General features: G+C 40.0%; 1 protein-coding gene across 1 annotated transcript; it reads left to right on the plus strand.

Annotated features, from left to right (window-relative positions):
* Positions 1 to 2,091: 2,091 nt before the first annotated feature.
* On the plus strand, positions 2,092 to 16,166 carry KDELC2 (KDEL (Lys-Asp-Glu-Leu) containing 2). The gene is made up of 8 exons (XM_010297445.1): positions 2,092 to 2,170; positions 8,280 to 8,477; positions 9,908 to 10,194; positions 10,616 to 10,832; positions 12,197 to 12,393; positions 13,364 to 13,558; positions 14,588 to 14,692; positions 15,549 to 16,166. The coding sequence occupies exons 1-8, from the start codon at positions 2,092 to 2,094 to the stop codon at positions 15,672 to 15,674; spliced, it is 1,404 nt and encodes a 467-aa protein (XP_010295747.1). The 3' UTR covers positions 15,675 to 16,166.
* The last annotated feature ends 255 nt before the right edge of the window (positions 16,167 to 16,421 follow it).

The raw sequence follows: 16,421 nt of genomic DNA on the forward strand, positions 1-16,421 counted from the left end.
GGAGCCTCACCCACGGCCTCCCCTCAACAGTACGTGACCTACAGCGACAGGCCGGCCAGCTCGAAATAACCCCCTGCTCCTGGGGCTAGTGGGCGTAAAGAAATGCCAAGACGCTGCTCAGAAGTGCTAACGCAATTAACTTTAATGCTTGCACACACACCGGTTGCTTAAAATTTCTGTCTCGGTAAGCGCGGCACTGTGGGCTCCGTTATCCTACTGCTGCTCCGTTAAGAAGGAGTAATTTTCATCTCTTGTTTACTCAGCAGAAGCACAAACCATCCCATGACACTTCTCCTGAGGGTGGGAATTGGGGTTTGTTCTTGCAGTCCAGCGGTATGCTGCCAGGCAGCTGTTTTCTGCTGCAAGATAATTCCACACGCTCCATATTAATAGTTTTAATTTAGAATCAAAATAACTTTTGCATCGTGGATTTCATAATGAAGATAACCCTGAGACAGCCACCCAGCGGAAATCCTGCATTGCTAATTTATATAGGATAGACCTTGTTATTTTGCCCTGTATTATTTACCGTTCATGGTAAATAAATATGGTACTGAGAGGGTATCTACTGAGTGTGCTCAGCTTCTTTGTGTCTTGTTGCTAGAAGGCTGCTGCTTGTGAAATTAAAGAATAGACATATATTGCACAGGTTATGTCTTCAGTCTGACAGAACCCCAGATAATTCAGGTCTGAACTTTCTTCAGCTGCCGTTGCAACTTGGTGCTGGATTGCAGCCCAGTTTTTTAATTGCACTGAAGAATGCAACTGCATGCTCACTGCCAGTGAAGCAGAGGCTGAGTTCAGCCATGCAGGGAGAGCCTTGGATTCAAACAACAGGTTGCTAAAGGTAAAAAGGCGTGAAGCTCAATTGGATTCTCATGCTAGTCTTAAGTCCTCCAAGATAAAATGATAGAATGTGGGTACTGAGAACCTAGTTTTGACCTCAGTATGTTTGTGTATGCTAGTATTTATATTAATAAATTCAATGTCTTCGGAATGTTTCCAGGTCCTGATGCCATCTGGCATGGAGTGGTCTCCATTCATACCGTGATACTCTGTAACCTCCAAACCAAAGCGGTTGCATGCGTGCTGCCGATAGGGAATAGCTGTTGGCTCGGCCCATGCTAACTGCTGAGCCATGCCAAGAATTATTTAGGAGAGTGTCAAGGATCCTTTAACAATTTAGCGGTACAGTTGATCTTATTCCAGTACACGAGCACTGCTTAATGTACTCATATAGACATGGACTATAAATTTCGGTACTTAAATGACATAAAATGTTCAAAGTCTATTTGTAAAATGTCATCAATAATTACAATTAATAATATTTACTAAGGCACTGCTTTCTGATACAAAGGTATGATATACAGGTATGTCAGCCAGAAAAGGAAGGTCAAAGAAAGCATACCCCCCGTGATGAGGAAGACCGGAAAACGTGTAACAGTGAATAGAAGGCTGAGGTACTCAGTGACTTCTTTGCCTCGGTCTTCACTGGCAGTCTCTCTTCCCACACCTCTCGAGTGGATGAACTGCAAGAAGGGGACTGGAGGAACAAAGTCCTTCCCACTGTAAGAGAAGATCAGGTTCAAGACCACCTGAGGAACCTGAACACACACAAGTCTATAGGACCTGATGAGATCCATCCCAGAGTCCTGAGGGAATGGGCTGATGTAGTTGCCAAGCCACTAACCATGAGATTTGAAAAGTCCTGACAGTCACCTGGAGACTGGAAAAAGGGACACACTGCACCCATTTTTAAAAAGGATAGCAAGGAGGACCCTGGGAACTACCAACCTGTCAGCCTCACCTCTGTGCCTGGGAAGATCATGGAGCAGATCCTCCTAGAAGCTATGCTAAGGCATATGGAGGGCAGGGAGGTGATTTGAGACAGGCAGCATAGGTTTCACCAAGGGCAAGTCCTGCCTGACCAACCTAGTGGCCTTCTAGGATGGAGTGACCACAACAGTGGACAAGGGAAGAGCTACGGATGTCATCTATCTGGACTTCTGTAAGGCCCCAGGCACAGTCCCCCACAACATCCTTCTCTCTAAATTGGAGAGGGAGGGATTTGATGGGTGGACTGTTGCGTGGATGGCGGATTGGTTGGATGGTTGCACCCAGACGGTAGTGGTCAATGGCTCAATGACCTCAGGCGTCCATATAGGGACCAGTACTGTTTAATATCTTCATCCATGACATAGTGGGATCGAGGGCACCTTCAGCAAGTTTGCTGATGACACCAAGCTGAGTGGTGCGGTTGATATGCCTGTGAGATGGGATGCCATCCAGAGGGACCTCGACAAGCTCAAGGAATGGTCCCGTGTGAACCTCATGAGGTTCAACAAGGTCAAGGGCAGGGTCCTGCACCTGGGGCGGGGCAACCCCCAGTATTAATACAGGCTGGGAGATGAAGAGATTGAGAGCAGCCCTGCTGAGAAGGACTTGGGGGTACTGGTGGATGAAAAGCTGGACATGAGCTGGCAATGTGCACTCGTGGCTCAGAAGGCCAATGGTATTCTGGGCTGCATCCAAAGCAGCGTGGCCAGTAGGTCAAGGGAGGTGATTCTGCCCCTCTACTCCACTCTGGTGAGACCCCACCTGGAGTCCTGTATCCAGCTCTGGAGCCCTCAGCACAGGAAAGACATGGACCTGTTGGAGTGGATCCAGAGGAAGCCACTAAAATGCTCAGAGGGATGGAACACCTCTCCTGTGAGGACAGGCTGAGAGAGTTGGGGTTGTTCAGCCTGGAGAAGAGAAGGCTCCGGGGAGACCTTATTGCAGCCCTCCAGTACTTAAAGGGGCCTTGTAAGTATGATGAGGACAGACTTTTTATCAGGGCCTGTAGCAAAAGGCCAAGGAGCAATGGTTTTAAACTAAAAGAGGGTAGATTTAGACAAGATCTAAGGAAGAAATTTTTGACAGTGAGGGTGTAGAACCACTGGCACAGGTTGCCCAGAGAGGTTGTAGATGCCCCATCGCTGGAAACATTTAAGGCTAGGCTGGCCGGGGTTCTGAGCAACCTGCTGTAGTTGAAGATGTCCCTGGTCATTGCAGGGGCGTTGGACTAGATGACCTTTGAAGATCCCTTCCAACCAAAACTATACTATGATAAACTAAATACATCTCAAAATATCCCTGCCTGGGGCAGCTAACTCCACATTGTCACCTCCATTGCACAAACAAGAATACTGCATTCAGAGCAGAAGAGCTGCAGTTAAGGCTTCCCATTTGTAAAACTTGTCCTAACCTATTAATAAATTATGTTTTGTATGTATTAGAATTTCAGTCAAGTAGGTCAGTACTTGCTGGTATCCAGTATGACAGTTCTTATATAGGATAGTTTGTAGATTTTCAATCCAGATGAATTTTCTGGTTCTAATCAGTCTAATTATCAGAATTGATGTGCACCTTTGCACATCACGCGGTAATTTCAACATAGAGGCTGTAATTCTTTGACCCATCTTTTTAGGAAGATGTCAAATGATGGAGAATTCACTCTTTCTCTAGAAAAATTATTCAAAGGTTTAAAAAATCTGTGCTGAAAATACAGAACGAACTTACAATGTAAACTGCATAGATTTTTTCCTTGGATACTTGGATCACCTTATCCTTCTTTCCTGCTGGGTCTCCCCTAGGTTTAACAACTGCCCACCATGTCTTTATGTATGACTGACCATGACAAAGTCAGCTCTTGACTGTTTCTCAGATGAATATTTTTAAGGCCTCCCAGGTATTCTTGCAGGTATTCTTCCCAAAAACTTTCAAAGAGAAATGGCACACTTCTTCCAGCACTCATTTCAGTGTAGCTAAACAGTGCATCTCGGTTACACTCACCTTCGTACTTGCAGCACTGCAGGACCTCCCTTCAGGTCTTTTGTTGACTACAATGCCTGGGCTTTTGTGATGGTCACACACAACTTCCTACCATGACCTGTCCTGGATATATGCCCTCACATCTAACTGTCCTTCTCATTTAATAAAACTGTTCCCAAGTCCCTGCTCAAGCATTTGCAGTGTCATCCTAGTTGGCGTTTATTAATTTTCTCTGTAATCCAAATCCTGAGAAATCTAATTCAATCAGAGTCATTGTGAAGAATGAAAAATAAAACAGTCCTTTTCTTCTGAAGAGGAAGTCTTTCCCTGTTGCCTTCTCAGCTGCCTGATATTCAAGGGTTGCCTCTTCTCACTCAAAAATGGTCTATCTCTACCAGCAGGAAATCAAATGGAAATGTCAGGAGGCCTATAGGGATGAACAAGGAGCTTCTGACTAACCACAGACAGAAGAAGAAAGTGCACAAGAGGTGGAAGCAGGGGCGGGTGACCCAGGGGGAAATACAGAGATGCTGTCTGATTGTGCAGAGATAGGGTTAAGAAAGCCAAAGCTGATCTGGAGTTGAATCTGGTGAGGGATGTGAAGAGCAACAAGAAAGGATTCTGCAAGTACATCAATAGCAACAGGAATCTAGGGGAAACGTGAGCCTGCTGCTGAATGGGGCAGGGGACCTTGTGACAAATGACACAGAAAAGGTCAAGGTACTGAAATGCCTTCTTTGCCTTAGTCTTTACTGGTAAGACCAGCCTTCAGGAATCCCAGCACCCTGAGACCAGAGGGAAAGTTTGGCACAAGGAAGACTTACCCTTGGAGGAAGAGGATCGGGTTAGGGAACACTTAAAAATCTGGACATACCTAAGTCTGTGGTGCCTGATGGCATGCACCCACAAGTGCTCAGGGAGCTGTCTGACATCAGTACGAGGCCACTTTTGATAGTCTTTGAAAGATCACAGCAAATGGGAGAGGTTCCTGAAGACTGGAAGAAGTCACATGAAATTCAGTCTGAACACAAGAAAACTTTTTTTTTTACTGTGAAGGTGGTCAAACACTGGAGGAGATTACCCAAAGGAATTGTGGAGTCTCTATTTGTAGAGGTATTCATAACTCAATAGAACATGGTCCTGGACAGCCTGCTGTAGCTGACCCAAGCAGGGGGGTTGGACTAGATGATCTTGAAGTCACTTCCAAATGCAACAGTTCTGTGATTCTTGTTATTCTATGTTTCAACATTATGTTTCTAATATGAAGTGTTGCATTGGTACAACATAATCTTGCACAGAGCAAAGAAGAGCCAAAGGATATATTTTAGAAAGAACCTGACTAATCTCTGGATAGTTCTGGGTATCTCACTCATGGACAGTTCTGAAACTGGCTACAGGATTCAGGCTAATTCAAGGAGGAGAAAACAAACAGGGAACTAAAATTCATTGTTTCCCAGAACTTCCTTTGATGCCTAGAATTCTTGTGTTATCAGACAGAAGTTTTAAAACAAACATCTTCTCTGTAATCTGTAATCACATTTTGGGAAAATAACTGCCCTAGGGTGCTTTCGATGCAACAAATACCAGAATGTTTAAATGGGGATTAAGCAGTCGTGGAAAACCTTCACTGAAGGCTACTGAAATTATGTGTGTACAAGTTGTGGTGTTTCAAGTCCTTTTGTTGCAGATTTCTAGAAGGGAAAGACAGTAATTTCAAAAGTATTCCTCTCCAGTTTCTTTGTTCTTACTGTCTTACACATCTCTGATAGTGACAGTGAGCTACATGAGCAGACATTTGGTTTAAAGGTCAGTTTATGGCCTATGATCATACAGCCATTCTTACATTATCATTTTATTTCTACTTTATGCCATCTTGAAAAGTCATCAGTAGCTAGACGTCAAAAATACGACGGGAGCAAAACTATTCTTTTCTGCCTCTTCTCTCATGATGACTTGGCTTGCAGATACACCAAAACAGGTTGAGGAGTTCTTAGACTGGAAGCCAATCTGAATCAGGTCTACTCACATACATCCAAGCTGTGGAGATCTCAAGCTGTGACAGTCTTAGTTCTAAACCAATATACCATTCATAGAAATTGTTCTGGAGTTTAAGTCCATGTGCTGGTTTTGGCTGGCGTAGAGTAGAGTTAATTATTTTTGTAGGAGCTGGTATGGGGCTATGTTTTGGATTTGTGCTGAAAACAGTGTTGATAATACAGGGATGTTTTTGTTACTGCTGAGTAGCGCTTACAGAGTTAAGGCCTTTTCTGCTTCTCACACCACCCCACCAGCGAGTAGGCTGGGGGTGCACAAGAAGTTGGGAGGGGACACAGCTGGGACAGCTGACCCCAACTGACCAGAGGGATATTCCATACCATACGACATCATGCTCAGCATAGGAGGCTGGGAGAAGAAGGAGGAAGGAGGGGGATGTTTGGAGTTATGGTGTTTTGTCTTCCCAAGTAACCATTACATGTGATGGGGCCCTGCTTCCCTGGAGATGGCCAAACCCCTGCCTGCCCATGGGACGTGGTGAATGGATTCCTTTTTTTGCTTTGCTTGTGTGCACGGCTTTTGCTTTGCCTATTAAACTGTCTTTATCTCAACTCATGAGTTTTCTCACTTTTACTCTTCCGGTTCTCTCTTCCATCCCACCAGCGGGGAGTGAGTGAGCGGCTGTGTGGGGCTTAGTTGCCAGCTGGAGTTAAACCATGACATTAGCATTGCTTGAGCTATACTTACACTTGCCCAAGTAAACGTCACACTGCATAACCGTACTGCTAATGTGTCTTCAGCCTACCACCTAAGCAAGCAGGGAGGTGTCCACTCATCATTCCTCTGAAAAGGAAGCACCACGTATCTGGAGCAATGTTCACATTCCTTGACTTCGCAGAAGCCAGAAGTGCACTTCTGGAAATCATTCTGGACTGGTACTTAATCAAATGAGGGCTTCTCGTGATAGATCTGCTAGCTACTGAAGACAATATCCTGCATTGCTTAGTTGGTGGGAGTGCTGCTTGCCACACTGGCATTCCAAGAAGAAATGAATGCTTGCTTCATTTTATTTCTTCACTATGTTTTCAAATGAAGATATTCTGACTTGCTTCTTGGCGTCTTTAGCTGTCTGGACTTTGAATAGTAAGAAAACTGAGGGATGATTACAAAATACTCCACATTTTATATTCTTACATCAGAACACAAAGCAGAAGAGGAGGGGTGTGCAGCTGTGAGAAATTCTTCTGCTCACAGACACTGACCATATGCTTATTGATTGAGAGATCGACTCTGACAACAGTATCTGTAAGAATCTGAGTTATGCAGGGTGACTGTTCTCTCTGTGAAGAGGCATGACACCTCAGGAAATACACATCTGAAATCATAAGGATTCTGCCTAATTTAATCTGGAGACTCTTGCACAGTAGTTGACTTGAATCCAATTTCAAGATCCAGTGTTCTAAGGAAGACATGATTGATCATTAAACGACTGTTGTACTTACCACATCAGTGCATTTATCTGTGGATGCAAAGTACATTAAAATATGGATTGTATAGAATTAACAGTAATTGAGTAACATCTCAATCATTTAGTGCTGTTGGGACACATTCAAATTTTAGAAACATCTTGATTTTATCTGGATTTTTTCAGTTTCATTTCTTTCTGTATTCTGCTTTGTGGTAGCATTCATTACATTTATTTGGTTTGCAATGCTTAGACTATAACATTTTGTGAATAATCTGCCCCCCTCTTTTTTGAAGAATAAAGTTGGCGATGACCATTTGTGACAGAAATAAGGGAATATAACATTTATGTTTATGCATACTCATGTTGTCCACAAAATATTCCATGCCCAGTTAAAAAGTCACAGTGCATTAATGATGAAATGCTTGTGATCTTTAAGCACAGGTCAGACAGATATCCAGGAAACATATCTACTATCATTCTCTTATCCCTGCTTTTCAGTAGCTGGGACTTTAAATTTGCAAGACAGTCAGCTGCAGCCCAAAGGTGAACAATTTGTATCTGACTCCTGCATGCTGCAACTGCCTTTCCACAAGCTGGCAAGTATTCTTTTCTCCTGTTATTTTAACTTGGTTTCCTATCTTTCTTACTCCAGAGGAAATTATTGTTCCTCAGAGCACTAACTTGAAAGCTTAGTATTAAACCTAATCTTTGCTTCAAAATACTGTTACCCGTTCCTTCTATATTGTAATCGTTATTTAACTTTTTATCTCCCATCTACAGGTTTTCCATTAATTAGGTATATGATGATGAAGAAAATTTGATAGGATGATCTTCCATCACTGGAAATTAATTTTACCAACTTGGTATAATAAAAAAATTTCTAGTGCAAAGTTAAATTAAATTCCATGAACTTAATCCAGTAGGGTTTGCTCTCACCTTTATGTGATATATGTGATTCTAATAGCTTAAAGTGCTTTTATCTGTTTTTATTTCCTCTTTTCAGGAAGAACACAGTTTAAAGTGGTAATTAAAGCACTTTCTCCAAAAGAAGTCACCAGAATTTACACCCCTCACCCTTTGGATAGAAATGATGGCACATTTCTTATGCGGTATCGGATGTATGGGAGTGTCAGAAAAGGGTTAAAAATTGAGATACTTTATGGTGATCAGCATGTAGCTCAATCTCCTTATATTTTGAAAGGTGAGGATTTATTTGATTTAACGTGTGATGTTAGCTATGGACTAATTTACTGCTAGAGGAAGAGGTGGGAAATTAGACGTTTGTTTGCCCTTGTTCATGCAGTCTCCTCACAAACGTTCTCCTTATACAGAGAAGTAAGCAGTGACAACCTCTATACTTGCCAAGTATATCTCTATACATTTATGTATAGTTACAGGACCTAGATGCATAAGCATGTGGATTACGGCCTCTGATGTTAAGGTGATGTGTCTGGACATCTCCTCTTCCCTCTTGCATAAAGAAATGGATCTCTTTGGATTTGGTAGGGAATAAGAGAGCAGTGCTTGTATTTTTACTGTTTTCAAGCAGGTATTCACTTAAACATTGTGTTATTTTTATCTGAAGCAGAAAATATTATCTGCAAAGGAGTTTGTGTTGTTCCCAACACTTTATAATTCAAATGTCTGATTTCTGGGAAGTGTGATCCTTCATAACAACAAAGACAATATTTATTTAACCAGACAATATTTAACTTCCTTTCCATTAGCCCAGTTTAATTCAGTGCAGGTCTATACTAGGGAAGAACTATTTAAAAACAGGGAAAACACAGCAAATTATTCTCTCATTCCAGATCTGCTTCTTTTAAATTCCTTCTGTTGCTTTCCAATGGGCAGCTGTTTAGCAAAGAAAAACATAATATAAAGTTACTTCTCTGGAGAATCTTGTTTCAGTTCACCACCACTTCTTCTAACCAGAATTTGGTCATGTTTTTTTAAAAATAAAATTTCCTAAATGCAAACTTAGAAATGTCTTCAAACTGAAATGAAACTGTCCTGAGTCCTCAAGGTAGTAGTTAATGCCTTTGTTTTGCTGGTGCGCATTTGCCAGCAGCCATGAAACTGTCACACAGGACAGAACCTGTTTTGATTAGAAGTCCATGAAATAAAGGGCTTTTTTTCACACTCCACGAGGCTCTTGCTTATACCTCAGCTCTCTGCTTCAAAAGGGCAGAAAGAATAGTTGATTATACATAAAAGAAAACACCTTATGCCAGAGGTAAAGACTAATGTATCAAAGGTCTGAATTAGGCTAAAATTGAAACTGTAATACCTGAGCTTTGGTAGTTATGGACAGTTAGAACAATTCTGAATATCCTTTGTGGCTGACACGTGGCACAATAATGGAGCTTCATTTTGCAGATGAATTTTACCTTGATAATAAAAAAATCTAGTATTTTGATTTCTAGAAGAGAAGAATGTTGCTGTTTTCTCAGTTACACTGCTAAGCCCCAGAAATGTTACAGGGAGGATGATTTCCCAGCAAAACTTTAGAAAACTTGGAATAAATATGTCAATCTACTGTAACGTCTACATTTATATGCCCACGTGTTTGAGGAATTATGATTGATGTAGAATCACAAATATAGATTCTCAGTGCTTTGTTTTCTGCAGGACCAGTTTATCATGAATATTGTGACTGTCCTGAAGAAGACCCCGAGATCTGGCAGAACGTTATGTCTTGTCCATCCCAAGAACCTCAGATTACAAAGGACTTCATTTCTTTTCCCACCATTGACCTTCAGCGAATGCTTAAAGAAATCCCGACAGAGTTCAGTCAAACAAGAAGTGCTATTGTTCATTACACTATTCTCAATAATCATATCTACCGTCGCTCCTTAGGGAAGTATACAGACTTCAAAATGTTCTCCGATGAAATGTTCCTGTCACTGGCAAGAAAGGTATCGGTTTTGCTCATTTAAGACTATTAAGTCACGTTCTAATACGGCAATACTGCATTTGTTATTGTATCTTCAGATTTGTAATTCCTGAGGTAAGATTTGACTTTAATTTTTTCATCAAGATGACAGTGTATCTTAGAGATAATGTGTGGGGGCTGAGCTTGACAGTAATGAAATTGCTAGGAAAGCTGCAGGGGCTGAGGCCTGACTCTGCGAGCCTTTTCCTGGCCTCTGTGAGTGTTCCTTTCATACTTGCTTGCAGGGCAGAAACTTGAAATTCACACCTTAAGCTCAGCTAAATCTATTAACTATCTAGTGGGCTTATTGATTCTGCATGACACCAGAGAACTGAGGAATATATGTAAGAGTGACAAACAGCTGCTGTCTTGGTGTTAATGTCCTTTCTTGGGTATACATTTAGGTTCATCTTCCTGACGTGGAGTTTTATCTTAATGTTGGAGATTGGCCAGTTGAGTATCGGAAAGCTAATGATACTCCTGGTCCTATACCTGTCATTTCATGGTGTGGCTCTGTGGATTCAAGAGATATAGTCCTTCCGACATATGATGTAACCCACTCGACTCTTGAAACCCTACGTGGAGTCACAAATGATCTCCTTTCTATTCAAGGAAATACAGGTGAATTAAAGATCATGGATTTAAAAAAAGAATTTGTAAATTCCATCAAAGAAGCAAGTTGCATTCAAATAATGTGTTGAAGTCTTTGGTTCACAAATGCCTTAGGAGGTCGCTTAATACAAGCAGGTTAGTCTTGTAAACACTTTTAACACTGCTACTAAGCAGTTTAAGATTTAGAGTCAAAATTTAAGAAGTCCAGTTTACAATAATGGCAAATTTTAACTTAAAGGTATCCATAAGATAGTTACTGTGACCTGTCAAAAGAAAACTAAATAGAATTAAAAGGCCTTTCTCCTCAGTGAAGGACTTGAATATGTTCCTTCTAATCAAATAGTAATTCTTTTCCTAACAGCGATGTGGTCGAGTCTTCTGCTTATATAAAAATCCTGAAACAAGTAACCTAGTACTATGCTGCAGCCTCTTTCAAATAAGAATATATTGTCTGTGTAAAAAAAACCACCTCAGAGTGCGCTCTCCTGAATTGTTTTTCTAGCTTTGAAGGAAGAGTCAGTTTTACTGACAGGTTTCCCCCACCCCAGGAAGTTCATGAATACTTAGGGATCTGACAAATGGCATGAACAATACCCAAGGAGTAAAACTTGAATGAGGAGGTATCTCGTTTTATTTGATTAGTTCACAGTTTCTCTTTTCTTTATTAGTTTTTAAATTAAGTATTTTAATTAAATTATCAGTTTGAAGCACTCTGTATTTACTGATTTAGTACAGCTGTTTTTCCAATTAGGAGACAATAAGAGCCTACTCCACTTTAGTAGGTCCTTTAAGGATATTTCCAGCAGAAGGACAAGAAAGGACATATTTAATGTTTTTAAAAGCAGGCAGTAAGCAGAGATGAAGTCTTTCAGGCTCTTGCTAAGTATCTTGAGGACACAATATAGCCATTTTTTTTCCTTTTTAAGTCATCATTAAGTGATTCCTCAAAGACCTAACTAAATTGCTGGGTAACAGAAGTCGATTTTGCCAAAGAAATTTTGGTTATTGTGGAAGGCTTTATGGATGGAGAATTACTTTAATTATTAGTATTTTACTTAGTTAATTTGATTATAATCCCTTATGTAGCTTTCAAGATATGTTAGGTTACTTAAATATAAATCGTGGAGTGGAAAAGCAATTCTCTGATTTTCCTTTTATAAGTGGCTCAGTTTCCCATCCCAAAATTCAACTAGGAGTTGAATTGGGAGTATAATCCCTGCAATTAACAAGTGATCATGGATTCACTGCAAGAAATCATGCCTGTTTTACCATGTCTCTGAGTGTAATGCCACTGTCATAGCAAGTTCCTTATTTGCACTAAACTTATCTTGAACATTACTGTTTGCTTTTACCTTATCACTCAATGCCTGTAGGCCCATTCTGGGAAAACAAAACTGACCGAGCTTTATTTAGAGGTCGAGACAGCCGAGAAGAACGTCTCCATCTTGTCAAGTTATCCAAGGAAAACCCAGAACTACTAGATGCTGGAATAACAGGATATTTCTTCTTCAGAGAAAAAGAAAAAGAGCTGGGAAAAGTTCAGCTGATGGGCTTCTTTGACTTCTTTAAGGTAGCAAGCTAATCACAGTCTTGGAATAATTTTGCTGTCAAGTTCTTACCAACTGAAAAGACAAGGCTTCCTTTTGCTAATTCCATTCAGTAAACAAAACAATTATGCTACCCTGGGAACACTGGTCAATGCAGGGTAGATATACCACCTGTAATCAAAGTCATAGTTTGACATACATCTAAAGAAAGCCACTATACTTTTTTTTGTGGAGTCCCTTAGAGAGAGTTCTTGGAGGGTTGGGGGTTTTTTATAGACTGAGAAATTTGATTTCTCACCATCAGGATTTCTTTTAATTGGGGTAAATATGAAAACAATGGACACAACTTGTGTCCATTGCAAGTACATTATGGATGTCAGAAAGAGTCCTTGTAGTAATAAGTTAGAAAATTAGATGGGTGTTTTTCTTGTACTTTAAGACACAAATTCCACTGCAATAGAGGTATAGAAAGTAACAGGGACAGAGGCCTGTAAAAAGCAATTATAATATATGGCAACTGAAGTTCTGTTCCAGATATTAATACATCAGAAATGCTGCAACAGCCAAGAGCATCTGCCAGAGCAGTACATTCATGGTTACTTTTAGTATCATGTTTAAGATTATTCTACATAATAATATAATTTTAAGCCAGAGTAAATTTACTCTTTTTGAATTTAAGTATGGATTAGTTTTATTTCCTTCCCAGCTCTACCCCTTGCACTATCCCAGGACACTTTAATAGGATACCCATCAGGCAGTTCCTGTCACAAAATGGTTCTTGACTGTCAGTCTTGGGTTGAAGACAAATCCTTGTTCAATTATGTTATCCAGAACACCATGGAACTACACCTGCTTAACACTAGAACAGGTTTGAAGACGAGAATTATTAAACACAGTTATGTCTTGCCTGTGAAAATAATCTTTTATACAGTCAGTGTTCCTATTCCAATTCAAAACGTTTCCCCTTTTTTTTCCTCTGTCTTCATATTGTAGTACAAATACCAAGTAAATGTAGATGGGACCGTAGCAGCTTACAGGTTTCCATACCTCTTGCTGGGTGACAGCCTAGTATTGAAGCAAGATTCACAGTACTATGAACACTTTTATATTGGATTAAAACCTTGGAAACATTATGTTCCAGTTAAGAGAAACTTAGAGGACTTGCTAGAGAAAATAAAATGGGCTAAGGTAAGTTCCATTACTAATTCAAGTTCAAAGTGATAAGCACGTAAAGAATTTATTTTAATACTCTCTCCTTTTTCTATTTCCATGTACATACTTTGCATGAACTCTGTTGAGATCCTGGGATAAAGGAAGTACATTTTGTTGTTAGTATAAGATGGGAAGGCCTTAATTCAAGTAACCATCTCTATTGAATGAAATACTTAAGAATTCATTTTAGTTATGTGCAGAAGTGTTTCATGAGTCAGAGCCTTAATACACTGACTAATGCAGGTAATTTTCAAAGAAACGCCCAGAATTCTAGATCCTAGTTAATTAATACTACTGCTTTTTTTAGGTCCTGACTAGAACAGAAGTCATTGCATGTTCTGTCTGAATGTACAAAAAATTGCTGCTCTGTAACATGCTCAGAATGAGAGGCTGGGATTCTGTAACCAAACTGACCGACAATATAATTGTGTGATTGAAAACATCATTTGTGCTTTCAGTTTAACTATTAGGTTAAAAAACATAGGATAAGTTTCTGTTCTGAGAGTACTGTAGTTCTTCAAAAAGAATCAGATGAGAATACTAAAAGCTTTGAAATATAGACCTAAAAATCTTGAGAGTAAGTACATGAAGTCAAGCAGAGTTATTTGTAAAAGGAAGACATTGAATTGCATTGAACAGGAGAGGACAACAGCTGTGGCTTTGTCTTTTGTAAAACCAAGTATGTCTGGGAGATGCCAGACCTGATTTTGAAGAGGCTTGTGGCTTGGACAAAACAGTACAGCAGTAATCAACTAAGTTTTCAAAATTGTACAATTATCCATGAAAGCTGTTATTGATAGCCCTAAGGTACCAGTTGTGACCATAAAAGCTATCCAGTATTTTTTTAAAAATCTGCAATTTGAAGTGTGTCTTTGCAGTCTACCAGTAATTGCACATAAAGTTGCAGATTTAAATAGGCCCTTTAATAAAAATTCTAATGCCAGCCAGGCTTTGCGTAACTCACTGATTGCTCTATTATTCATTCATTCCATCTCAATTTTCCAGGAAAATGATGAAGAAGCAAGAAAAATTGCTAAAGAAGGGCAATTAATGGCAAGAGAATTACTTCAGCCTCACAGGCTTTACTGCTACTATTATAAAGTGCTCCAGGTTAGTACAATAGATCACTTTATTGCTTTCCCTCAACTGCTACTGCTACTGATGCTACAAATTTCATATTCAGTCCTTACATCAGTAGCAGACACGGTTCATATTATTCACAGGACATCAATGTGAAGGGCTTTGCTAAAACTTGCTTTGTCATTAAAGAGGCAACCTGGTATAGTAGTTGTTTTGCGGAATCAGAGATTTTTTTTTTGCCCCAGCCACACAGTCAGACCTGTTTTCAGTGTCACTTGGGATGTAGTTTCTAGGAGATATAGGAGATAAGTTGCACACAACCTTCTTCCTTTTTCCCATCATACTTATCCCCTCATGAGCTACTCTGTTGTATTACAAAACAATGAATACATGGAAAAGAAATTCCAGAAGTATTGCTAGTAGAGTGGTGAGGGGTGAAGCAGGCCAAATAGTCATTGCTTCCCTAGGAGATGCAAATCTCTAGGGAAGGATGTTTCTGTTCTCCAAAAGTACTAATTTCTTTTTCCTGTTTTGCTATGCAGAGTTAGATCTCAGCTTCAGCAGCCACAGGCTGACACAAAGTTTGGAACTGTCCAGTATACAAAAATGACAGCATTACCTGCATAAAGTGGTTAGAGGCACAAGTAATGACAATATTCAAATTATCATTAATAATAGGACAGGGGAAAACATGAAAGGAGGTTTTCACAGGCAATGTAGCCTATTAGTAGGTGTGTTATAAAGACAACTTGTAAACAGGTTGTAAACAATGACAAAAGAAGCCTGGATAAAGGCAAGCTTGTGAGTAGAAGGGAGGAGAAAATTCTGTTTCATGAATTATACGTTGGTGCTTATAGCATTCTTAAATGTTGTTTACATATTTCAGAAATATGCCAAACGCCAAGCCAGCAAACCTGAAATACGGGATGGAATGGAACTTGTACCTCAGCCTGATGACAGAGACTCAGTATGCAGCTGCCACAGGAAAAAGCCTTTAAGGGAAGATCTATAACTGTACCAGATGGAGAAAAATCACTCACTTACAATGCAAGAATTTAAATAGGAATTAAGCTGTGAAATCTAAGACACGCACTCGCAAACATTCTTAGTTATGTATTCTTCTTGTATTTACATATCCTTTTTCACACTGACTCTGATCTACAACGTTGGTTCCCACAATTTTGTCTCTGTGGCCACCACCAGACAGATACTGAGCCTGTAATGGGGAGCGTTTAGGGAATTTTTTTGATGTACTGCTTCATCAGGAAGAAGAGCACAGTGCTGCTCGTGTTCCAGCTGGGACCTAGTTATCAAAGTTTTATGAGGAACCAGTCATCCACAAAAGATCTTCCATGAGTCAGTGAAAGTTATTGTAAAGGAGCATTTGCAACATACTAAAACAGTGTTATGATTTCTTCATAAAGTTTACCTCAGTGTTAGATTGTTTCTTGTATACAAAACAATTTTCTAACTAGACAAAATGAATATTTGAGATTCACAGATACGAAATCTGATGTTGCTTTGAGATTATTTTGTGGTCTATGACAGATAACAGAATAGAGAACATGCTATAATACTTATCCATTTCAGAGGAAAATGGAGAGGAAGGGGAGAGACAGTATTTTTATATAAGCACCATGGCTGTGAATCACCAAAATTAAATGCTACTTTAAAGCAGACTGCATAGCTATCACAATCACAGTGCTTTGAGTGCCAAGACATCACTCTGAAGACCTGTTCCCTCCCAATGACCATGTCT

Source organism: Phaethon lepturus, unplaced genomic scaffold (genome assembly GCF_000687285.1).
Source record: "Phaethon lepturus isolate BGI_N335 unplaced genomic scaffold, ASM68728v1 scaffold34770, whole genome shotgun sequence".
Classification (NCBI taxonomy): domain Eukaryota; kingdom Metazoa; phylum Chordata; class Aves; order Phaethontiformes; family Phaethontidae; genus Phaethon; species Phaethon lepturus.